General features: G+C 33.4%; 2 protein-coding genes across 2 annotated transcripts; one reads left to right on the forward strand and one right to left on the reverse strand.

Moving 5' to 3' along the window:
* Window positions 1-6,475: 6,475 nt before the first annotated feature.
* LOC132555017 (transducin beta-like protein 2) lies at window positions 6,476-15,790 on the reverse strand. The gene is made up of 12 exons (XM_060219388.1): window positions 15,664-15,790; window positions 14,143-14,355; window positions 13,597-13,648; window positions 13,403-13,465; window positions 12,980-13,088; window positions 12,522-12,621; window positions 11,625-11,711; window positions 10,926-11,061; window positions 9,971-10,020; window positions 9,049-9,231; window positions 7,834-8,020; window positions 6,476-6,851 (listed from the first exon to the last, which is right to left on the reverse strand). The coding sequence occupies exons 1-12, from the start codon at window positions 15,788-15,790 to the stop codon at window positions 6,797-6,799; spliced, it is 1,362 nt and encodes a 453-aa protein (XP_060075371.1). The 3' UTR covers window positions 6,476-6,796.
* A 329-nt stretch (window positions 15,791-16,119) lies between these two features.
* Window positions 16,120-23,011, forward strand: LOC132555426 (DNA polymerase delta subunit 4-like). Its single transcript, XM_060219810.1, has 4 exons — window positions 16,120-16,230; window positions 18,200-18,325; window positions 19,287-19,398; window positions 21,669-23,011. The coding sequence occupies exons 1-4, from the start codon at window positions 16,131-16,133 to the stop codon at window positions 21,691-21,693; spliced, it is 363 nt and encodes a 120-aa protein (XP_060075793.1). The 5' UTR covers window positions 16,120-16,130; the 3' UTR covers window positions 21,694-23,011.
* Window positions 23,012-24,847: the final 1,836 nt, after the last annotated feature.

Here is a 24,847-nt window from a genome sequence, read left to right on the forward strand (position 1 = left end):
CTCATGTTACATAAAGCAGTAAACATGACATTTTTGCCATTTATTTTGTACTTTGATGTATTTCATATAATATAATATTTATGTGGAAAAAATATAGTTTTTAATGTTTCCTATGTAAACAGAGTAAGTTCAGATTGATACCATGTAGTAGAGGTATTGGCTGTAAAAGACTGTATGATGGCTTTTTACGTACGAATATAGATATATATATATATATATATGTATTAGCGGGTAATTTATTTGTTTCATCAAAATTTCTATATATATTTTGGATTAATTTCTAGTACTTGTTGATATGTCAATGCTATATTATTACAAAGTGATATTGATATATTGGTATCAGTTATTGACATGTGTGAAGCTGTTTGTAACAACTTAATGTAGTGAGTGTTACATCATTGCCAACAAGGAAATTGCCACCTCAATAACAAGTGCTTTAGATATTATATATCTATATATCTATATTCAACAACATATTTTATTCTGTGATACTGATGTAATTTTGTTAGTATATTTATCATTTACTCTAAATCTTTTATACATTGATGCAAGTTCACCGCTGAAACTAGTACTACAGTGTATAGTAGCATTATTGTAATTATGAAAGCCTTATCTATTGTGAAAAATTTTTTTTTTAATCTGGTCAAGGTTAAGACAGATCACAAATCATTCTTCTTTTTTTTTTCTAAAATTATTTGAACAACCACTTCAATACTGTGAACTTTTTTCAATGGATGAAATCATCACAGTTTTAATGGAAGCTTGAACCATAGAGATTTATTTCTCATGGAAATCAGGAAACAAACAATAGTTTCCTCAGTCAATATGATTTGTGAATTTATTCCGTCCTCGAAGATGGTGAATACGGGACCCTCAGAAATTACAATCTTTACACCATATGGTACCCTCAAAAATTACAATCTCTACAGCATACGGGACCCTCAGAAATTACAATCTTTACAGCAAATGGGACCCTCAGAAATTACAATCTTCACAGCATATGGGACCCTCAAAAATTACAATCTTTGCAGCATATAGGACCCTCAAAAATTACAATCTTTACAGCACACAGGACTCTCAGAAATTACAATCTTTACAGCATATGGGACCCTCAGAAATTACAATCTTTACACCATATGGTACCCTCAAAAATTACAATCTTTACAGCATACGGGACCCTCAGAAATTACAATCTTTAGAGCATATGGGACCCTCGAAAATTACAATCTTTACAGCATATGGGACCCTCAGAAATTACAATCTTTAGAGCACATGGCACCCTCAAAAATTACAATCTTTACAGCATATGGGACCCTCAAAAATTACAATCTTTACAGCATACGGGACCCTCAGAAATTACAATCTTTACAGCATACGGGACCCTCAGAAATTACAATCTTTACATCATATGGGACCCTCAAAAATTACAATCTTTGCAGCACACAGGACTCTCAAAAATTACAATCTTTACACTATTGGGACCCTCAGAAATTACAATCTTTACAGCATATAGGACCCTCAAAAATTACAATCTTTGCAGCACACAGGACTCTCAAAAATTACAATCTTTACAGAATACGGGACCCTCAGAAATTACAATCTTTAGAGCACATGGGACCCTCAAAAATTACAATCTTTACAGCATATGGGACCCTCAAAAATTACAATCTTTACAGCACACAGGACTCTCAAAAATTACAATCTTTACAGCATATGGGACCCTCAAAAATTACAATCTTTACAGCATACGGGACCCTCAAAAATTACAATCTTTAGAGCATTACAAAATTACATTGTTTTCTTAAAAGTATCCTACTGTGATATTTTTTAATTGTCTGTGATGTTTTAATTTTACTGACTGTTAATGTTATACATTTCTAATGTCGACCACTTGTAAGAGGAGCATTGAAAACTCCAAGTGTCGTTGACCTTAAGTAAAATCTTTCATTATTATTATAATCTTTATAGTAGATGAGATAATTGATTGTATGTGCAATGAATTACTTGGGTTATGTCTAATTTGAATGCCTTGCTATAATGGACATTAATGCTATACTGAAATCAAAGATTTGACCAGTCTGTTTTACCCTATAATTGTACATATACGAACAATGTACTACAAAGTATATGTCTCTGATCTGAAAGCCTTGATATGGATATCAGAATGTATTGAGCAGTGTTTTGATCACATAATTATATGTACAACATATGACAAAGTGTATGTCTCGGGGTTTAAGAGCTGTGATACTGATACTGTGTTTAGATCACATAATTATATGTACAACATATTACAAAGTGTATGTCTCAGGGTTTAAGAGCTGTGATACTGATACTGTGTTTTGATCACGTAAACGACGTAAAACGTAGTACAAAGTGTATGTCTCTGGTTTAAGAGTTGTGATACTGTGTTTTGATCACGTAAATGACGTACAATGTATTACAAAGTGTATGTCTCTGGTTTAAGAGCTGTGATACTGTGTTTTGATCACGTAAATGACGTACAATGTATTACAAAGTGTATATCTCTGGTTTAAGAGCTGTGATACTGTGTTTTGATCACGTAAATGACGTACAATGTATTACAAAGTGTATGTCTCTGGTTTAAGAGCTGTGATACTGATACTGTGTTTAGATCACGTAATTGTATGAATGATGTTTTACAAAGTGTATATTTCTGATTTTAATGCCTCGTTATTTTGGACCTTAATATTGTTATATAATATTCTACATAAAGTTATATATTCTTAATGTTTTGGCAATTTTTGTTTTACTTGATAATAACACCAATACAACTAGGACTGTGAATTTGCTTTGATGCTTTTGCATCACCTCCATTTTATTCTTGATTCTTTACCAACAAACATTCTCCATGTTGATAGTCCCTCACCGAAACAGCCTTACAAAAGATAAACCATGCAAGCAAAATGCCATTTAAGTGTTCAAATGATTATTTGCAAATATCGAAGGTGAAAATATCAATGCAGATACATATAAGTGGTAATATCAAAGTTAACCATCATTACAAGTATTGTCAATGTCTAAATGTGGCCTTATACAGAGGTATCAAAGTTATAGCTGAAGGAAAAATTAATTACATCAGTTGAAATGTAGCAATGTGGCCCATTAGCAAAAGTTAACAAGAAGCTCTTTGACATAAATATCAAAGGCTACTGGAAAGGAACAAGATTTATGTAGGACACAATGACCTACTTTTGTTATGTGACACACTGCCTTTCCAAGCCGAACCCACATCTGAAGTCTTAAGTTCTCGTAATAGAGCTTTGACAAGAAGAGGATAGACTGATGGACATAACACATCACTGTAGTCTTATCCAGTTCTTCATGGAAGACTAATTAGTTGTTGGAACACAGAGGGATCTATGTATCCTGGTGTATCGTTTGTCTTTCATCCAGATTCTTCTGGACCAAGATAAATTCCAATATAATGGGTGGTGAGATGACACAGAGGTTACACACCTGCCTGCCTCTGTGATGACTGCTTCAGATCCCAAACGAAATGTATGAAGTCACCTGCCCAACCACATGGGCTTTTTTCCAGGTGCTCTAATTTCTTCCCAACAACTACAAGCTTTATTTGCCATTGTTGTGCAACAATTAATGTCGAATTTGATACAAAATTTATATATAATATACTACAGTGTTGATGATCAGGTGAAAAATAAAACATAAAAAAAACACATGAGAAGACAATTTAATGTTGACATGTACTTGGAGTTACTGATTGAAAAACTTTTAATTTGTCAAGAAAATTTTAATGCAAGAATGAAATTTCAGAAAATAAGTTTCAAAAGAAATCTGAACACATGAAATCATTGTGTAAACACAATTATCAGAGAACAATTTTTAATCAAAATCATAACATGTATGAAAATGTTGATTTTTCATTCATAGGTAATTATAAAGAAATATCTATTCATGAAAATACTCAGTACAAACAATTGAAAATATTTTGTATACAATGAGAACCAAAACCCTGAAGCAAGTAATTAATAATATAACAATTGGTATCTAAAAAGGATGACATGATCAAATACTCTGTTTTAATAGGTCGATTGTAATCAAATTGTTCCCTTATTCTTTCACATACATTCAATGATTTAGCAGTACTCAACAAGTCTTTTTGAGAATTTAAGGTATTGATGATAATTTTGTATATTTTTAAAAAAAAATTTTCAAAATTAAAGATAAAAATATTCTAGCTATGTACCATGAAAGAAATTCCATCATGTGCAACTGTATTCATACTAAAATCGATACAAAAGACACCATACATATGCTTATACAAAACTGAAACTGATATAAAAACAAAGAAGTTGTTACAGAGTATGAATAAATAACCTTCATCAGTAAAAGGTTTTACTTAGAAACTTAGAGTTCAAGTCTTATTTCAGCTTTGTTTTTGTTTATAATTAAAGACCTGCGGACAGATTAGATCATTGAAATATCTACCCTACACAAACTAGGATTCAAATATGTAGTACATCTGATCAAATATCAATAAAAAAGCAACCTGACATTAAGTGATTATTAAAACGTTTACACCTCTCGACTTGCTCAATTTTTCAGTATTCATTAATATTTACTTACATACTTCAGAAATATATTGTCTACCGGTATATCTTTTCTTTATAAGCTTTAACTGGTATGGCATTTACATCAGTAATAATTCATATTCAAAATATATAATATCTGTAACATATGAGTGTATTGCAGTTATATCTACTGTACAAAAACTCTTCCTCTCACAACAATAAATTAGGAGACCAGTGACTCTCTGGAAAATCCGTAACAATCTCAGGTACTGACAAAGTGCACCTAGGTCTGTATAAAGTGGTTGTGATATCAAAAAAGGGAACAAGACACGCGGAAAAAAACACTGAAAAATAATGCTCAACTATTTTCAGGTACAAAGTTTAAAAAAACTTGGTGACAAATTTTATCACCAAAATGAATTTCAGTTTACAGATGAACAGTGTGATTTGATTATATACTGATAAGTTTGTTACAAGCAGTATCAAGATGACAAGTTAACAAGTGGATCAGATATCAAATCTTGGTTTGTATGCTCTCAACTGTTCACCCTCTTGTAAATTGTCTCAGAAATTATATCTAAAATTCAGCCATTCTGTCCGCTTAACCCAAGGCCTTATGAACGCAGCTTATCAATTAGTCAAGTGAAGAATATCATTAAAATCCTCAATCTTTTTTTTTTACTAACATATGCATACTTTTCAAATATGATTCCATGTAAAAGATCCCACCACATCGGATTGAATCGCAAGCAAGATTTTGGCAGTTGGTACATGTAATTAAATATTAAGTTACATGAACTGATTGAGTCAGTTTTCTGTACAAGAATGAAGCTTAACATATTAACCTTATATTATGCTTCATTAAAGTCACACACTGATTTCCCCAAAGTACCTTGATATACTATCTCGACAAGAGATGTGAGAGGGATCCTAGCATCAACCATCCTATAATCCTTATTAGTCCCTTATCTATTGAATCTTCTCTCTTTTTTTTTTTTTTAAATTTGATCCAAAAATCAAACTCCCAAAACTACCGTAAATATTCGCGTATAGTGCGCACTTTTTTAAGCTGAAACCGTCGTGTCAAAAAGGGGGTGCGCACTACATGCAGGTACATGCCATTCCTGGGGTTATCATTCCCGAGTTCTGCATCCGCCATATTGGATTACCTCCCTTCACATAGTTATATGTAAAAGTCGTCGGTCTTTTGGAGATAAAAACAACCAAAAAATAAAATAAAATAAATTTCGAATGTTTTAATCATCTGCCATTCACGCTAGCATTACAGTGAATCTAATTTTTTTTCGTTTCCCGTCGGTCTTACTATTGGTCGGGGCTATAGTAGTGTCTGAATATCATACATATTAAGGGATGTAGGAAAGTCTACATTTGAAATTTGAGGAAGACCCAACAAGTATTTCTTAAGAAATGTCTATAACAATCTTCAACTTTTAAAATTAAATATGGATGACTGTCAGCCATTTTGTTTTTCCCATCAATCCCAAAACTTGACATACTTAACTTAGGGTATCCAAGAGTAACAAAAATATTAAATTTGATAATTATCTGTCAAATAGTTCTCAAGAAACAGTGAAAAACTTCAGATGTCAAAACCCAAGATGGCTGTCAGGCAGTCATTCCATTTTTCTGATCAGTGCCAAAACTGAACATACACAACTAGGAATCAAAGGGAACATACACATACATACCAAATTTTAGCATGATCAATCCTGTAGTTCTTACAACAAGAAATGTTTAAGGACTGATGGATGGACCACAGACAAAAGGCTAACTGAATTGATGTGCTAAAAAGTCATATTTGTTATGCTATTTTTTCTTTTACAGTTAAGTAATCAAATTGCATTCAGATCTTGAATATACTGAAGCATTTCTTATATTTAAACTGTGAAAAATTAGTCATCTCAAGTTTGATCTGAAAAGTGTTTATAGGAAAAAAAGTGTGTGTTTGGCTTCAAAAACAATTTCATTTCAAATTGTCTTCATATGTTTAAGTGAACATATATTGTATAATATTAATCATGAAAAGAGGACAGCGATAAAACGATAACAAAACCATACCCAAAACTAAACAGAAACACAATGACAAAACCTTTCTTAAGGGAACATCAACATTTCATTATTTTAGTCGAGAAATCACTCCAAAATTATCAAGTGATATTATAAAAATAGTGTGTAATGTTTGTCAGGAATGCTGCCATGTAATGGATAAATGTGTCTGAGCATCATTTGTTGTTAACGTGGCCGTTTGACTGCCCGAGTATACTGTCCAACGATGACCTGCAAAGTAAATCAGAAAATATAAATAGATAATGTCTATTAAGACTAACAGATTCCTTCTTCCCCTTCAGGGCGAGATCTCAACCCTAGGGAAAAGATTATTAAATCATCAAACACAAGGCTTGTCTGACTGCATAATAATCTTTCCCTGGGTGTTGAGATCCCCCTACCTATCTCACCCTAAAAAGATTTTTCTCTGATCCTGTTTTCCATGTACAATGTGTGTAAACAAAAACAAGTGGATGGTGTATGAATAGAGACAAGACCCATGCCTCATATGCTTCAGTCACTGAGATTTCATTTTGTTCAAAATATAGTTCTAGTGAACTGAACATATGGAACTGGCCTCAAGCTCTGAGCTAATCAAAGGACTGTAGTTAAACACATCGTCTGTCAAACCTTTCACCAGTTGGTGTTAACGTGTGTTGTTTACTTCTCCAGTTTTACACAAACTTACTTCAAACAAGAAATTTGCTCCAATAGGCTTAAAAGTACTTTGAATTATTCCTTGTTTTACATTAGCCCAAACATTTACCAATTGTTCACCCTAGTTTCAATCTTGATAACATAGGATTTACAGTTTTGAGGACGCCATAAAGATTTCAATAGCAGACAAAACAAGTGTGTGTGTGACCTCATAAAAGCAGTTTCGTCTTACAGACATAGTTAAATGTTTTGTATGGTAATATCTTACAGACATAGTTAAATGTTTTGTATGGCAATATTCTACAGCTATATCTCAAAACATCCTTGAAGTTATACTATATTTAACATCTGAATTGATGGAGATGGGAATTAATTTCATCAATAACTACCACATATGCTAGGAGATAAGTCTGTGTCTTGCTATGTTTAGAATAGAACTTCAAACAATTTAAAATATGATAATCTGCTTTCTACCTGTTATCTCATAACTAAGGTAAAATAAATGAAACAGAGATTTGAAAAAAACAAAAACAAAAAGTTATAGATATGTACATACCTAGCATCTGAGATCTGTTGGCGGACACGATCCCTCATGGCTGTTGAAGATGCTTTTTTCTCCTTTTCAAGGAGGTCTTCTACTGTTGCTTGGTAACCAGTAACATTATGGAACACATGTACATAGCGATCGCCTGCGGTCACTAGATATTTGTTGGTCGTATCAAAACTCAAATCTACTAAGCCACCTGTAGCAATAAAGAGAAAAATAACAACACTGTGAAAAAGTATTTTAACATGTTTACATTTATATTTCATCAGAATTACTTTTTTATATACTCACTGAAGAAAATGCATTTCTTGGTTAAAGAAAGGTATTACAAGAAATCTGAATTTATTGTAACTGTTACAAAATCTTTGGCTTTTCATTGCCCTGTGAACAGTCAGGGTGGAGTCTCCTTTTAGTAAGTGACAGCTACCCCACTGAACAACATACAGAAGATCAGTCGCATGCGATCCAGAGTAATTCGGGTAAAGTGTCTTGCCCATGGATACAACCATGTCAGCAGACAAGAGTTTGTTTCTCGGAATCCTGAGAAACACAAGCCATTTTGGGTAGGGAAATGTTGGACCAAGCACCTCAGATCTTCACCAGAGATTACCAAGGCCAATACTCTGAGCTATTGTGGTCCTTTCTATCTTAAAAAATGCTTACACAAATATGAAATTATTCTATGATAACTGTCATCAGCAAGTTTGTTGTCTTGAGTAATAATTATCACTAGTGCTCATTAGCACACCATGGTACAAGAGGATCATTAAAAACAGTGCTTGGATCCCCAGTGTTGTATTGTGGAACATCATGAACCATATGCATGCATCATGCTTGATATGGTGAAAAATACTAACATGATAAAACACGATCTAAATAATAATGATCATCGTTTAAACGTTAACTCATCTCGAGAGAGTGCAAGACGGAGAGAAAGAGTGAGAGAAAGGGCAGAGGAGACTAGTTTTGTAAGAACAGAACTGATTTAAAAATGAAGTTGATAAAATTGAAAATGGTCAAGAGGAAGAGAGTTCCAATATCAGAGATTATTCCAGGAAAAACAAATTTTTACCTCCCCTACGGTAACATGAATGTGCTTGATGTGTTTTTAAGCATACATGCCTGGTGTAGTATTAAAAGAAAATTTTGTTATGTGTGATTTTGTTTAGGGTTTGTAGTAGCATATCTTTTCTCCCGATTTCTTACTACAATATATAACCTCACCTAAATGAATATTATCCACACTTTCTTCTTCTTTGCAAGAGACAGCATTGAAAAATGTAATAGAGTTCTCTCCCCCTACTGTGACTGTCCTACCATCTGGTGACAAAGCTATGAGGCAATGGCCGGAGTAACTGATGTTTCCTGTGTGTAGCAGGTATGGATCTTGGTTCATCTCATAACGTACTGCAAGGAAAATCATTCTTCATTTCACATCATACACAAATTACTGTTCATCTCATATGGTATGTCAACAAAAAATTACTGTTCATCTCATATGGTATGGCAACACAAATTTTTGGTCGCTTTATATCTTACTTCATGACATAGTTTGCTAGTTATCCAATGAATTAGTCTCACTATTATAATATACCCTCGAGTGTTTTTCATTGGCTGCACCAGTCAGAAACAGATTGTGATGTAAAAACGTGAACAATGACATTATGTAATGAATTGACAATTGGGCAAAAATTTTGTCTCCACATTTTTAGTTTAAAATGTGATTTTTCTGAGTTATCTGATAAAAAGTATCTTAAATTTGTTTTCATTTCAAATGAGATTTTATGAAACTTGTTATGATTCATGCACGCCAAAGCTCACATAAAATGAAAACTTCTCTTTCTTATTTCACAAATTCTCATTTTGGATCCTATAGATAATATCAATCTTTGTTCATCTCATATTGCAGTACAACTAAATTCATTGTTCACTCCATATCGTTCTTCATGCAAACCATTACAAATGTGATCTTCAAAATCATCGCCAGTTTTGTGGGAAGGATACAAGTATTTATCAGGGTGATCCTTACCCCATTTTATAAAACCTTAAACATGTTTACTGAGGTAGGAGCACAGTCCAATTTTAAGAAATATTCTCAGAAAAAAATGTTTATGTTCTGATATTGACCAGTTGATAAACAACTTACCATTAGTATCCCAGTATTTCCATGTACCGTCTTTAGACACTGATGCCATTCTTAAATGAAAAAATAAATAATATCATATTTCAATAAATTCCATATGGACGTCCAACAGGTTGACTTAACATGTCTAACAAACCATTCAGGTGGTTACATCATGAAAATGATTTGAATGTCTGTGTTGGTAAATAACTAATTCATAATTCATAAAAACACTTCATTAGAATAGATCTACATTCAAATAACAGCAATTTGCTCATTACCATATCAAACATAATGAGCAAAAATATCTTGTTTCTTCATGAAATTAAAAACATTTATTCCACTGAGCTTTTGTTCTCTTCTTTCATTTCTAATATGCTTACATGAAGGTAATTTCTGTTCTCGACCACCTACCTACTATAATCATTGCCTACCAGAAAGGTAATTTCTGTCCTGTCCACTTACCTACTGTAATCATTGCCTACTAGAAAGGTAATTTCTGTCCCAACCACTTACCTACTGGAATCATTGCCTACTAGAATGGTAATTTCTGTCCCGACCACTTACCTGATGTAATCATTGCCTACTAGAAAGGTAATTTCTGTCCCGTCCACTTACCTGCTGTAATCATTGCCTACTAGAAAGGTAATTTCTGTCCCGTCCACTTACCTGCTGTAATCATTGCCTACTAGAAAGGTAATTTCTGTCCCGTCCACTTACCTGCTGTAATCATTGCCTACTAGAAAGGTAATTTCTGTTCTTGATCACTTACCTGCTGGAATCATTGCCTACTAGAAAGGTAATTTCTGTTCTTGATCACTTACCTGCTGTAATCATTGCCTACTAGAAAGGTAATTTCTGTTCTTGATCACTTACCTGCTGGAATCATTGCCTACTAGAAAGGTAATTTCTGTTCTTGATCACTTACCTACTGGAATCATTGCCTACTAGAAAGGTAATTTCTGTCCCGTCCACTTACCTACTGGAATCATTGTTAAATGAGAAACTATAAACTCCTGCGGTATGTCCCTTTAGTTCAAATGCCCGCTTGGTATCTGAATAGCTTCCATTTTTGTTGAAGCATACTTCCCACACTTTTACATCTGGTGTAAATCCTATCAATTAAAAACAGTGATTTTAAATTATAATTAGGGGTTCTCAAATAACAGGATGATGGTTTGACTACTATTTTCATTTTTCATTTTACAAATTTTTATTTAACATTAATGCATGTTTTTTTTTTTTTTTTTCAACGTAAATGAGTGGTATAATAATCACATTCCTCAAATAATCAAGATATCATGTGTAGGTGAACTAGGTTTATTATGGTTTAAAATATTGGTGCCCTGGGTTTATAATGGTTTACAGTGGTATTAATGTTTTCTACCCACATGTAACATGAATTGTCAATTGAATGCTTCAGCTGTTACTGTAATGTTGATTTACTGCAATTTCTTATTCTGATTTTGAGGCGAAATACATGTATAGAGCACAGATTTATTGTCATTAAATACATTTGCAGGGTAAAAATTCATTGCCCTTAAATACATTTACCAGGATACAGATTTCCTGCCGCAAAAAAAGGCATGTTCAAGACACAGAATCATTGCTTAAAGATCATTTCTAAAAGGTCATTAACAACTATTAAAAATTACTAAAACAGATTTTTATTTTTTACCTGAAGATGCAACAAATCTACCACAAGGTGAGACACAAGCAAAGGAATTGTTCATCTGATGCGTGTCGATAGACTCAAGCACTTCACCTGTAAAGGTAAAATATTTGAACACAGGTACATACAGTAAAGTTCCTTTTTTGTTTTTTTGATGATGGTTCAATTTTTATGGTTTAAAAAAAATCTTGATATAAATAGAAGTATTGTTTGAGTAAGTCATTATACAGACTTTTGTATTACAATGTATTTCATTTTACAGGGTATACATATCTCATTTTCACAGTATCCCGATCTCATTTTCACAGTATCCCCATCTCATTTTCAGGGTATCCATATCTCATTTTCACAGTATCCCTATCTCATTTTCACAGTATCCCTATCTCATTTTCAGGGTATCCCTATCTCATTTTCACAGTATCCCTATCTCATTTTCACAGTATCCCTATCTCATTTTCAAAGTATCCCTATCTCATTTTCACAGTATACCTATCTCATTTTCACAGTATACCTATCTCATTTTCACAGTATCCCTATCTCATTTTCACGGTATCCCTATCTCATTTTCAGGGTATCCCTATCTCATTTTCACAGTATCCCTATCTCATTTTCACAGTATCCCTATCTCATTTTCAAAGTATCCCTATCTCATTTTCACAGTATCCCTATCTCATTTTCACAGTATCCCTATCTCATTTTCACAGTATCCCTATCTCATTTTCACAGTATACCTATCTCATTTTCACAGTATCCCTATCTCATTTTCACAGTATACCTATCTCATTTTCACAGTATCCCTATCTCATTTTCAGGGTATCCATAATTCACTTTCAGGGTATCCATATTTTTCTGTCTACATCATAAATGGGTGATAGACTCAAATTAATGTGAGAGTTATCTTACCTTTAATGGTCCAGATGATAATGGTTGTATCACTACCACACGACATTATATATTTGCCATTACTTGCTATACCTATTCTTATTATGTCTGCCTGGTGTACCTGGAAAGACAATGTAAACTCAACTTAAATCCTTTTTTGTGTGTGTTTTATTCATAAATATTTTATCAAAATAATTTGAAATATATCAAACCTGCATTTATACTATAACTTTAATACCTCCTTTAACTAAAGGTTACTCTTGGCTTGTACAGTGTGTTGTTTACTTCTCACAATATATATACATGTTGTATTTATATGAAAGGTTAATATGAACTTTTGATCACAATTGCACAGTGTAGATTACAGTTGTATTCTTCTTCATAAATTCAGTCACATTTTATACATAACAAAAGCAGAATATTATCCAATAATATTCAGTAAAATTTTCATCAGGTGGTTAAACCAAGAGCCCCATTACCTTGGGAAAGTCAAAAGCAGAGGTGATATTGCCTGGCGACCCATCGTCTTTCTTGCCTATTCGATAAACTCGCAGAGCATTTTCATTGGCTAAGCTTATAATGAAAGCTCTGAAAAAAAGTTATGCAATCATAGGTAAAAAAAAATATCTGAAAAAGACAGTCAGTTCAGAAATAGAATTGACAGAGAAGAGAAGAGTTACTTTAAAACTGTCTACAATATATGTGATATTTAAATGAAAAGAAAAGAATTTAAAAACAAGTCTTTAATTTTGGTCCCAGCTGATCACTAATCCACCATAATTAATATATGAGTTTTCTAGAAGTAATAGGCCATTAGAAAGTGTTTTAAGATGCTTCGATCTGCCATTAATTTTAAAGAAAAAGGTTGAATGAAATAGCTAGTAAATCCCTGCTGTACCTACTTGGTATCTGGGCTGAATTTGACTTGAGTCCCATGATCCAGTTCTACAATGCCTTTAATAAATCTGAGAAAAAAAAAACATTTTCAAAAATTTGAAAGCAGCTGTATGTATAAAGTATTTTTTGTTTATGATCTCAATAGTTTTTTTTCAATTATCAATTAAAACAAAGTGTTACATGTACACTATATACTAACTTGTGTTCCTTTTGGTTGAAATCTTTGGTGCTCCATAACATAACACAGCGATCTGTTTAAAACACACCAGAAAAGAAGTCAATTAATAACACAAAAAGTATAGACAATAGTTAGACACTTTAGAAAAAAAAAAAAATTCAGGAATCTTTGTTTGTACCAAACCATTTCAACAAAACCCTTAGCAAACTCTTATGAAAGTCTGCCATAGATATGCAGTCACAGTTTGAACAAGAAATCTGAGGTCTGATGTTCTTCAATGGCAATTGATTCAAAAGTGAATTGAAGCGTTTTTTCTTAAATGGTGACCTTAAACAAAATATTGCCATCTATTGATGAGGGACAAGTTTTGATATAAGTCTCTTTGATTGTAACATGATGTATAACCAAAGGAAAATTGACAGTAAGATGTAAATTCACTGACATATATTGTATCAAATATACTGCATTGGTATATTATACAATATCAAAATCTCTCTCGAAAGGTAATATGTTAAAAGAACCAGAGAACTTACTAACATGTTTGGTAAAGCCTTTTCTATGTCATACCTTCAGCAGTGGTAATGAGATATTTGCCATTTGGACTGAAGTCTATTCCTAACACAGCACTGCTGTTTCCCTTCAGAGTGCTTGCCAGCCAGGGATGTGTCACTTGCACCTGCTGTGGTTTCTTTGACCGAATATTCAGCTTCAACTTCTTTGAGTTTTTTTCTTGTTTAACTGGTTCTGTCTTGACTTTAGATACTTGATTTTCACCAGAGTCTAAAACGTGAAACACATAGATAACAATTAGACCAATTCCAGCTATAACAGTAAAGCAGTCAGGGTGGTCATGTGTCACAGTGGTAATACTACCAGAGCTCTCGATCTGCCAGATTTGGGGCCGAATTCCCAATGCAAAATAGTATCTTTTTTCCCCAATTTAGACCCCAAGTTTTCCTAATTCTAAGGAAAATGCCGCTATTTTTCCCAATTCTAAGGGCCCCGGGTCCCAGTCCCAAAATGGGGTGTGAGAGCCCTGACTACTGATTCCCCACATGGACATGGAAAGTAAACTCTGTAGAATATTCTTCTATTAAATTACACCATTTACAGCAATTGCATCCTTCATGAGCCTATCACTAAATAGTCAACACTTGTTATGGGTAAGATGCTAACATGAAAAACATTCAGTTTTTCCTTAAAAATTCAAAAAAAATTCAGTAAAATCAACATACAACTGTTGTATGATTTCATCTCAAGTTTATGATTTATATCAACTCTGGTAAATACTAGCCACAATATACCGTTCTGCTTGAGAGAACGTCTCCAGCTCAATCAGTTGAGCATCAGACAAGTAAGCCAGGGATCACAGATTCAAAACCATGCAGAGGCACTGAAATAAATAATTACCTCTCTTACATTGGCACCCGTGTAGGGACTTTGGAATAATACTTCGCGTATCTTTCAAAAGCATCACTGTAACCCCTGGAAACTTGAGGACAAGTTGTTTCCTAAAGGGGGAGTATGTAACCCTGGTAAATACCAGCAGCAATATACTAGGGAGAACTTCTCTTTAGCTTGATCGGCTCAGCGTCAGCCTAGTAAGCCAAGGGTCACGGATACAAATCCCAGCACAGGCATTGAAATAAATAATGACCTCTGTTACATATAAATTAAATATTTCTGCTTTAAAAATAATTGCCCTTTCTTCGCTTTATCCTCGTGGTAAATGCCAACTGAAATATACCGCTTAATTGTTAGAGAAAACTTCTTAAACTCGATCGGTTGACCTAATAAGACGAAGGTCCAGGATTCAATCCCTTGCTGAAGCATAAAATAAATAATGACATATATTACCATCATTTGGTGTTGCCTAATCACTCGTGTTTTTAATCGCCAAAAAAGCAAATGACCCCGAACGAAACAGAAAAAAAAATAAAAACAGTAAAATGAATCCATATGATTGCATGGTGTCTCAATATCATGGTATGTAAAAACGCATTGCAACATAAACTGCAACTTCAGTTACGCGTCTGCTTTTCGACTGTTCGATTCGCTGTATATGTGATGCAACCCTGCTTTAGTTACCTTCCTTCTGGTCTTTGGTATCTTTTTTCCATACACTACAAAGAAGTACCAATAGTAGTACGACAGCTCCAACAGCCGCAGTTACTGCCAGAGCCGGTACAGCAGAAGCTTCGGTTAAATCCGCCATGATGCTGAGGTGTACTTACTATTCGAAGTTCTTCGGACTTTTCCATTGAAATATATTGGATGCGTTCCGAAGTTTACTTTCTGTTTCGGGAATTTGGAAATTTGTTTCAACCAAACGACATGCAAATCACGAAAAAATAAAGAAAATCGTCACCACGTTGCTAATTTAAATACTTTTCTAATTAAAATGCTGTTTAAAGTTAACGTTATGATAAAAAGGCAATAAATTACATAATATGTATTCGTTCCGATTCATTTTTAATAAACCGAATCTGAAAGATTGCATTGTCAGCAATAACAGAAAGGCGTCGTCTTGTTTACACTTACAGTAGGGTACGACAATGTCTAGTACTAGATTTATATCAGATACTTTCAAGTACGTGAAGAGGCCATCGTCGAATCAAGTATTGAAGCGATCTGACCTGGTCAGTCACGATGATGGTAAGTTTCAGGTTTCGTTTCAATTTGCCTATAAAGAGGTAATTATCGGCTCATCAGTTTCGGACCACAGACGCTTTGGAAATAGAGACACATCGGCTCCAAACTTCACCAGCCCAATACTTCTTGGCCCGGTACTCTTTCGATTAAGATACCTTGGACCCTCAATCAAAATAAAATAATAGAAACGAAACCCACATACTCGCTTAGAATCAGTACAGTATCGTCTGGATATCGGTTCCGGAACGTTATGTATTTAGGAACGACTATTTGGTCGTGCTGTATCGTATGGAGGGGGAGTGAGAAGGATTGGAACTCCGAGAAGAGACCAAAAAGAAAACTATACAAACATCGGGGGAATATCTCTATCCCGTAAGGGGCCAACCATGGAACAGAAAAACAAGAAAGATGAAAAACAAAACGATTAGCAGAAATTAACACCAAACAAACATTCTACCACTTGAACTGGTAATATAGATAGTATTCCGAATAAACAAGATAAGATTTAATGATTAAAAGGCCACTTCTTTTTGCAATTGTTTGGCTATGGAAGTCCAAACATGCATGCCGTATATTGGAAAATTATGATTTTTGAATTATTACGTTTGATGATACATTTCTGATTTTATCAAACTAGCAAGTTTATCAACAGATATGGCTTATTTGAGGGAAAAAGGACTAACAATTGAAACTTTAACCTAATTCCCAGTAGAACAGCTGCACACATCAACACAGATATCCACCATTTTCATAACAATTCATTTAATTTACTACATGTGTATTTCTGGGTCACATTTGGCTAACTCAAGCATCTCTGTGACTCAGAGATGTCATCAGAAACGAAAGTGCAGTCATATGTCTGATACACATGTCAGTCATTTCAGATCGAATTTGAGGTCGTATCTGCGGATGTTTTTTTAGAAAAATACTGATTAGTTTGGAAATAAATCTTACAGTATGAACACGTTTCAAGTTGTTTATGTATCTATTTGGTAGTGGTATTTCATCAACACAGTGTAGCAAGCCAAAAATAAATGTTAATGGGTCCGAAACTTATGTGCAATGGATAGATTTTTAAAAGCTTGAATCAAAACAAAACAAACCAAAATCCTTTAGATTAAAGACTCAAAGAAAGGAAAGAGCAATATCAAAGCTTGTAAAATTTAGAAATTAATCAAGGCAGGGCAGACAGTTTAAAGGGCAGCAGGAGCTCTATTCTTAGCTGGATCGCCCCACAGCCTCAGAATCAAACTAGTCAGAATTGTTTTGAGGTTCTTTCTACTTTTGTAATAGGAAGGATTACCAAAAAACATCGTGCTACTGCTGGGGTTGGAAATAGTGGCCCTTCGGTCTCTAGCCTCTCAACTAAAGGGAAAATCTGACTAGCTGCAGATTCAAACTAGTCCGAATTATTCTGATGTTCTGTCTTCTTTTGAGAGTCATGAAAAACACCCTACCACTGCTTTAGTTGGAGCTAGTGATCTTCTGGTCTCTAGCTGAACACACTACCTCTGAACTAAAGGGAATTTCCCACTAGCCCAATTAGTAAGGCGACCTGTACTCTCAACTACTCTCATCTTCTACACTACTCCCTCCTTCACAAAGTCTTTGACCCTAAAGCCATAACAACCCAAGTTCAATGTCTCCGAAGAAACATCTCGGTCTCCTATAGCTTCTACCCTTTAAGTGGTCAACAGCACCAAATCTGTAATAGGAAGTAGTAATGAAATCACCATGCCACCACTGAAGTTCGAATTAGCGAGCCTCTTCTACACTTTACACTGTATGTCAAAATAAAAAAGTCAACAGAACATCAGAATGAATCAGACTACCTTAGAACCAATCTATATTAAAACAATTTTATAACAGAGAGCCCAGATACTAAATTTTATCAAATTCAGGAAACAAAACTAAGATAAAATTTAAAGTCACCCAATTAAATTTTTTATTTATTTGTATTATTTCATTTCAGATAAACCTTCATCCAGTAAAACTGACACGGATGAACTGTTTCCTGTCAATATCGTAAAGCACAGAAAAAGTGATAAAGACTTCCTCCGTGAATTTGACATGAACCTTGAATTTGGACCATGTATTGGTAAATATACACACAGCTTAAATGACTAGGAAATGATACACAATTCAAAATTATCGTATTACTTTTAAGGGAAGAGAAACATACGCTGCTGTTTGGCTTATAATATGGCAATTGTAACAGAGGTCATTATTTATTTCAATGCCTCTGCTAGGAATCAAACCCATGACCCCTGACTTACTAGTCTGATGCTCAACCAATCGAGCTAAAGAGAAGTTCTCTCTAGCCGAGTGGTATATTGTGGCTAGTATTTTACCAGGGTTACAGGTGATATTCTCAATCCAGTATCAACTTCAATTATAATATGGCAATTGAATAAAATTATGCCGCATGATATTGTTTCCTAACTTTACTTGATGAAGAATGTAACGTAAATCCCAATCTCCATTTAAAAGAAACGTACTGACAACTTCAGAAGAGTCTCCTGTCATAATCTCTTGTCAATGCCTCTCTGTGATGTCTGTTGTTATATCGATCTGCTTTTATGAATACCTTTACCATTTGGAGATAGGCATGATAAATTTTCAGATATATACATTAGGAATCAATATGAGAAACACTTTAGATAACCCATGCAGAGAAACATTATAAGTCTTTACAAATGCCTTGACCATAAATCCTGACCTGAATCTATCAAGAGTTTGACTAGAAAATGGACAGAGCTTTTAAATTGTCAGTGGTTGAAAGGGGCGTTTTTATTTGCTAAGAACATGTGAAGGACTGTTTCAAACAAAAATTTAGCAAGTTTTAGCTTTATTTTAGTTTTGTTGATATTTGGATAATTATTTTTTATGCGTATACTAGAAATTAGTAAATGAATTTTGGTTTTAATGTGAAGCAAAGTCACGAGACACATTACGTCATTGCGTATGTTAGATCTATTGTTGAAGGGTCTTTATAAAGTCGTAGAATATGAATAAGATCAGTAGAATAAGTTTCTGATCATTTAGATATTATTTGATAGGTATAACTCGTCTGGAGAGATGGGAGAGAGCACACAAACATGGCCTTCAGCCACCTCAAGAGGTAAAGGAACTTCTGGTCAGGCATGCTGAGGATCCCAAATATACACAATGGTAAGACTGCTGTCCACACCAAGGTCTTCAATGTTCAACAAATTGTCAAGAGTTAGAAAATGCAGTTCGGTATTAGAGGTATGAAAGAAAGTGTAAATAAAATATATAGTATAGTAAACAGTTATATCTATATTAAGTGTGAGTGTAAGATATTTTCAGTAAATAAGTGCCAAGATCTTTTCAGTAAATAAGTACCAAGATCTTTTCAGTGAATAAGTGTTAGATCTTTTCAGTGAATAAGTGTTAGATCTTTTCAGTGAATAAGTGTTAGATCTTTTCAGTAAATAAGTGTTAGATCTTTTCAGTAAATAAGTGCCAAGATCTTTTCAGTGAATAAGTGTTAGATCTTTTCAGTAAATTCAGTCAAATAAGTGTTAGATCTTTTCAGTAAATATCTTTTCAGTGAATAAGTGTTAGATCTTTTCAGTAAATAAGTGTTAGATCTTTTCAGTGAATAAGTGTTAGATCTTTTCAGTAAATAAGTGTTAGATCTTTTCAGTGAATAAGTGTTAGATCTTTTCAGATCTTTTCAGTAAATAAGTGCCAAGATCTTTTCAGTAAATAAGTGTTAGATCTTTTCAGTAAATACGTGTTAGATCTTTACAGTAAATAAATGTTAGATCTTTACAGTAAATAGGTGTTAGATCTTTTCTTTTCAGTAAATAAGTGCCAAGATCTTTTCAGTGTTAGATCTTTTCAGTAAATAAGTGCCAAGATCTTTTCAGTGAATAAGTGTTAGATCTTTTCAGTGAATAAGTGTTAGATCTTTTCAGTGAATAAGTGTTAGATCTTTTCAGTGAATAAGTGTTAGATCTTTTCAGTAAATAAGTGTTAGATCTTTTCAGTAAATAAATGTTCTGTCTTTAACAAATAAGTGTTAGATCTTTTCAGTAAATAAGTGTTAGATCTTTTCTTTTCAGTCAGTGAATAAGTGTTAGATCTTTTCAGTAAATAAGTGCCAAGATCTTTTCAGTGAATAAGTGTTAGATCTTTTCAGTAAATAAGTGTTAGATCTTTTCAGTAAATAAGTGCCAAGATCTTTTCAGTGAATAAGTGTTAGATCTTTTCAGTAAATAAGTGTTAGATCTTTTCAGTAAATAAGTGTTAGATCTTTTCAGTAAATAGGTGTTAGATCTTTTCAGTAAATAAGTGTCTTTAACAAGATCTTTTCAGTAAATAAGTGTTAGATCTTTTCAGTAAATAAGTGTTAGATCTTTTCAGTAAATAAGTGTTAGATCTTTTCAGTAAATAAGTGCAAGATCTTTGGTAAGCACATGTGAGGTCTTCATTAAATTAGTGTTATGTCTTATTTGTAAATAAGTGTTCTGTCTTTAGTAAATAGGTGTAAGGTCTTCAGTAAAGAAGTGTTAGGTCTTAAGTAAATAAGTAATAGGTCTTCTGTAATGAAGTTTTCAGACTTGGTTAAATAAGTTTTAGGTCTTCAGTAAATGAGAATTAGGTCTTTTAAAGTAGGAAAGTTCTTCAGCAAATAATTAGTCGGTCGTAAGTTAAGAAGTGTTCAGCCTTCAGTGAATACGGTAAACTCCCAGTCAGTCTGAACAAAAATCAAATAAATATAGTTGTACCTATACAGAGTGTGGATTGAAACTTATGACTACGGATTAATATTTGTTAAAATCTCTATGATTTGTAAAATTCTTTATTTGACATGATAAATAGGGACAGTCTTGACATGATTATCTTAGATATACATACTTGGGGTTTTACGTTATGTCAGCTGGCACCAGGACAGTGTAACAGTAAGATGTGAAGAAACCACGCTGAATCAATGCTAACTTAGTGACTTTTATGTGTATGATTTGGTAGTGTCAGTTTCCTATAATGGTCATTTACAGTCCACTACCATCAGCGTGTTTAACTCTGATGATTATACAGAGTGATTATTGTGACACCAATATCTTTATCAATAGTTATAAAATTTGAATTATAAGTGAAACATGACTTTAAAGGGATCAAACTGTCATTAGACAAAAAAGAATTTTTTTATTGGAAAAAAAAACATGTTTGAACTATCCACCTATTGCATCCTCGATATTCCAGGGGTTACTATCACTTTTGCTGTGTGAAAAAAATGTTAGTGATGGTAATTCCTATGCAGGCTGATAGGAAGTTTACTGTATGTGTTAATTCTTCAATAAAGAATGTTAGAGTTTTGGTATGGAGGTGTAAGTTTGTAAATACGCATTAGAATTAGGTTTAACTTACAGTCTCCACTGAATTACTGGTGATATTTTTCTTACTTTTTGCAGTGTTTGGAATGACTATGTGATCTGATCCACTAGAACATGGAGCTAGATTGACTCTGAATGCCTAAAACAGTTTGAAATATAGTGAAAAAGGGACCAAGTTATGTGTTCAAATAGACCAGGATGGTCGACACTGTTGTAACGGGTCACGGGGTTTAATGATGAACTAGAATGATATTTTTGCCTGTATAACTAGGATGGCCGACACTGTTGTAATGGATCACCGAGTTTAATTATGGACTAGAATGATATTTTGCCTGTATAGACCAGGATGGCCGACACTGTTGTAACGGATCACTAAGTGTAAAAGATGGACTTTAATGATATAGTGAATGTATAGATCTCAATAGTCTTACACATCTCAGAAAAGTGCCTTCTTTAGTTTATATAGAAAGATACAATGTACAAATATGCATCAAAAGTCCTTTGAGATTTCCTACATGGTTAACCATACTATAGGATAACCACTGACTGATGTACAACATTATAGAACACTCTGTGCAGGGACTTGACAAAATAAGTCATTATATTGTTCATATTTTGATAGTAAGGCACAGCAAATCGTGTTTATATAGAGTATGTATTGCTGAAAAAGGATTTCACTACAGGCATAATTTGGTTGAGGATTTGAAAGTATGATATGATTCATCAATGATCTGGTGATGTAGGAATTTTTACATGGATCAGATTAATATCTACACCATTATCATCATTCGACCATGTTTATCCTTCTATAGCTTTTAAAGACTTGTATCATTTTATTTACACATCCTATATATCTGCCATTTTAATTAATGTTTAATATCAGCTGTCTTTAATTGGTATTACTATAAAAACGTGAGGGAACTGACTTCTTTTGCTTGGGGATGAAGAAGCCACTAATATTTCTTCCTTTATGGAATACATCTATAGAAAACAGCTGTCAGTATGATTCTGAGTTATATATACATGCACATATATGTTGAAACAATATTATTTAATAAAGTCTATTTATTATATTAAGAATTAATTAGGTTTCAGATATGCCCAAGAAAAGAAAATGATACGTTCAAACTATGATTTTAAAAAGAGAAAGTAATTTGATATAGGGAAAATTGTTTATTGCAATGATTACTGGTATAATTTTCTTTGAACAAGTGCATGCCTGAATGTGTAATACCAAAATATGTTTACTTTGCTGAATATCAGAATTTCAGTAGTTTTAGATACGTTTTTTAGTTAACATGTTTGTCATCACACTATATATAAGTTGTTGTTTTTTTTAACTCAATATTGTGAATGTCTGCTTCTGAGCATAAATTCCGGTTTCTTTTTTTGTCTCATTTGTCTGTTTTCGTGTTTGTTAATTATAAAAGATGATTTGTTGATTTTTTATTATTTAATCAGTGTATACTTACTTACATATATTTGGTACTTGAAAATACATTTTATTGAGAAAGAAACATTTATTTGCTTTGTTTTTGAGACACTACTGGTTATTTGTTGAAACATATTAGAGCCTTCCTTTTTATACTCCAGTCATAAATCATTTTGATGGGACATTATATGCTATGGCGTTGTTCATCTCTTGTAAACTTTAATTTGTACAGAAATTTCCTTCCAGTTTTCAACCAATATCTTTCAAACTTTACTTAATCACAATGACATAAAGATTTTCCAGAACGACACTTTCATTCCATCGCTTTTGGAAGAGTTATTGCCCTTTATTTTGTAGCAACTTTATCTTGTCTAGAGATGTCCTCGCCCAGTTTTCAACCAGTCTATATCAAACATGCCATCACATGTTGTAGAGTTATGTTTTTCCTTAAGAGCAGTTTGATTAACAAGTTTAGGGTGAATACTGTCTCTTAACAGCAGTTTGATTAACAAATTTAGGGTGAATACTGTCTCTATACAGCAGTTTGATTAACAAGTTTAGGGTGAATACTGTCTCTTAACAGCAGTTTGATTAACAAGTTTAGGGTGAATACTGTCTCTTAACAGTAGTTTGATTAACAAGTTTAGGGTGAATACTGTCTCTTAACAGCAGTTTGATTAACAAGTTTAGGGTGAATACTGTCTCTTAACAGCAGTTTGATTAACAAGTTTAGGGTGAATACTGTCTCTTAACAGCAGTTTGATTAACAAGTTTAGGGTGAATACTGTCTCTATACAGCAGTTTGATTAACAAGTTTAGGGTGAATACTGTCTCTAAACAGCAGTTTGATTAACAAGTTTAGGGTGAATACTGTCTCTTAACAGCAGTTTGATTAACAAGTTTAGGGTGAATACTGTCTCTAAACAGCAGTTTGATTAACAAGTTTAGGGTGAATACTGTCTCTTAACAGCAGTTTGGTTAACAAGTTAAGGGTGAATACTGTCTCTTAACAGCAGTTTGGTTAACAAGTTTAGGGTGAATACTGTCTCTTAACAGCAGTTTGATTAACAAGTTTAGGGTGAATACTGTCTCTTAACAGCAGTTTGATTAACAAGTTTAGGGTGAATACTGTCTCTTAACAGCAGTTCGATTAACAAGTTTAGGGTGAATACTGTCTCTTAACAGCAGTTTGATTAACAAGTTTAGGGTGAATACTGTCTCTTAACAGCAGTTTGATTAACAAGTTTAGGGTGAATACTGTCTCTCTAACAAGTTTAGGGTGAATACTGTCTCTATAACAGCAGTTTGATTAACAAGTTTAGGGTGAATACTGTCTCTATACAGCAGTTTGATTAACAAGTTTTGGGTGAATACTGTCTCTAAACAGCAGTTTGATTAACAAGTTTAGGGTGAATACTGTCTCTTAACAGCAGTTTGATTAACAAGTTTAGGGTGAATACTGTCTCTTTACAGCAGTTTGATTAACAAGTTTAGGGTGAATACTGTCTCTTAACAGCAGTTTGGTTAACAAGTTTAGGGTGAATACTGTCTCTTAACAGCAGTTTGATTAACAAGTTTAGGGTGAATACTGTCTCTATACAGCAGTTTGATTAACAAGTTTAGGGTGAATACTGTCTCTAACAGCAGTTTGATTAACAAGTTTAGGGTGAATACTGTCTCTATACAGCAGTTTGATTAACAAGTTTAGGGTGAATACTGTCTCTAAACAGCAGTTTGATTAACAAGTTTAGGGTGAATACTGTCTCTAAACAAACAGTCTCTAAACAGCAGTTTGATTAACAAGTTTAGGGTGAATACTGTCTCT

This window comes from Ylistrum balloti, unplaced genomic scaffold (genome assembly GCF_031769215.1).
Source record: "Ylistrum balloti isolate Yb309-2 unplaced genomic scaffold, AGI_CSIRO_Ybal_v1 Utg369566, whole genome shotgun sequence".
Classification (NCBI taxonomy): domain Eukaryota; kingdom Metazoa; phylum Mollusca; class Bivalvia; order Pectinida; family Pectinidae; genus Ylistrum; species Ylistrum balloti.

What these genes read in the sequence shown, in the direction of transcription:
- LOC132555017 (XM_060219388.1), bottom strand. Translation starts at nt 15,790, where the DNA reads ATGGCGGATTTAACCGAAGCTTCTGCTGTACCGGCTCTGGCAGTAACT. An exon ending in TCTCATTACCACTGCTGAAG is followed by an intron (nt 13,649 to 14,142) that starts GTATGACATAGA and finishes TGTTTTAAACAG; the next exon opens with ATCGCTGTGTTATGTTATGG. An exon ending in TAGATTTGTTGCATCTTCAG is followed by an intron (nt 11,062 to 11,624) that starts GTAAAAAATAAA and finishes TTTAATTGATAG; the next exon opens with GATTTACACCAGATGTAAAA.
- LOC132555426 (XM_060219810.1), top strand. Translation starts at nt 16,131, where the DNA reads ATGTCTAGTACTAGATTTATATCAGATACTTTCAAGTACGTGAAGAGG. An exon ending in TGAATTTGGACCATGTATTG is followed by an intron (nt 18,326 to 19,286) that starts GTAAATATACAC and finishes ATTATTTGATAG; the next exon opens with GTATAACTCGTCTGGAGAGA. An exon ending in GATCCCAAATATACACAATG is followed by an intron (nt 19,399 to 21,668) that starts GTAAGACTGCTG and finishes TACTTTTTGCAG; the next exon opens with TGTTTGGAATGACTATGTGA.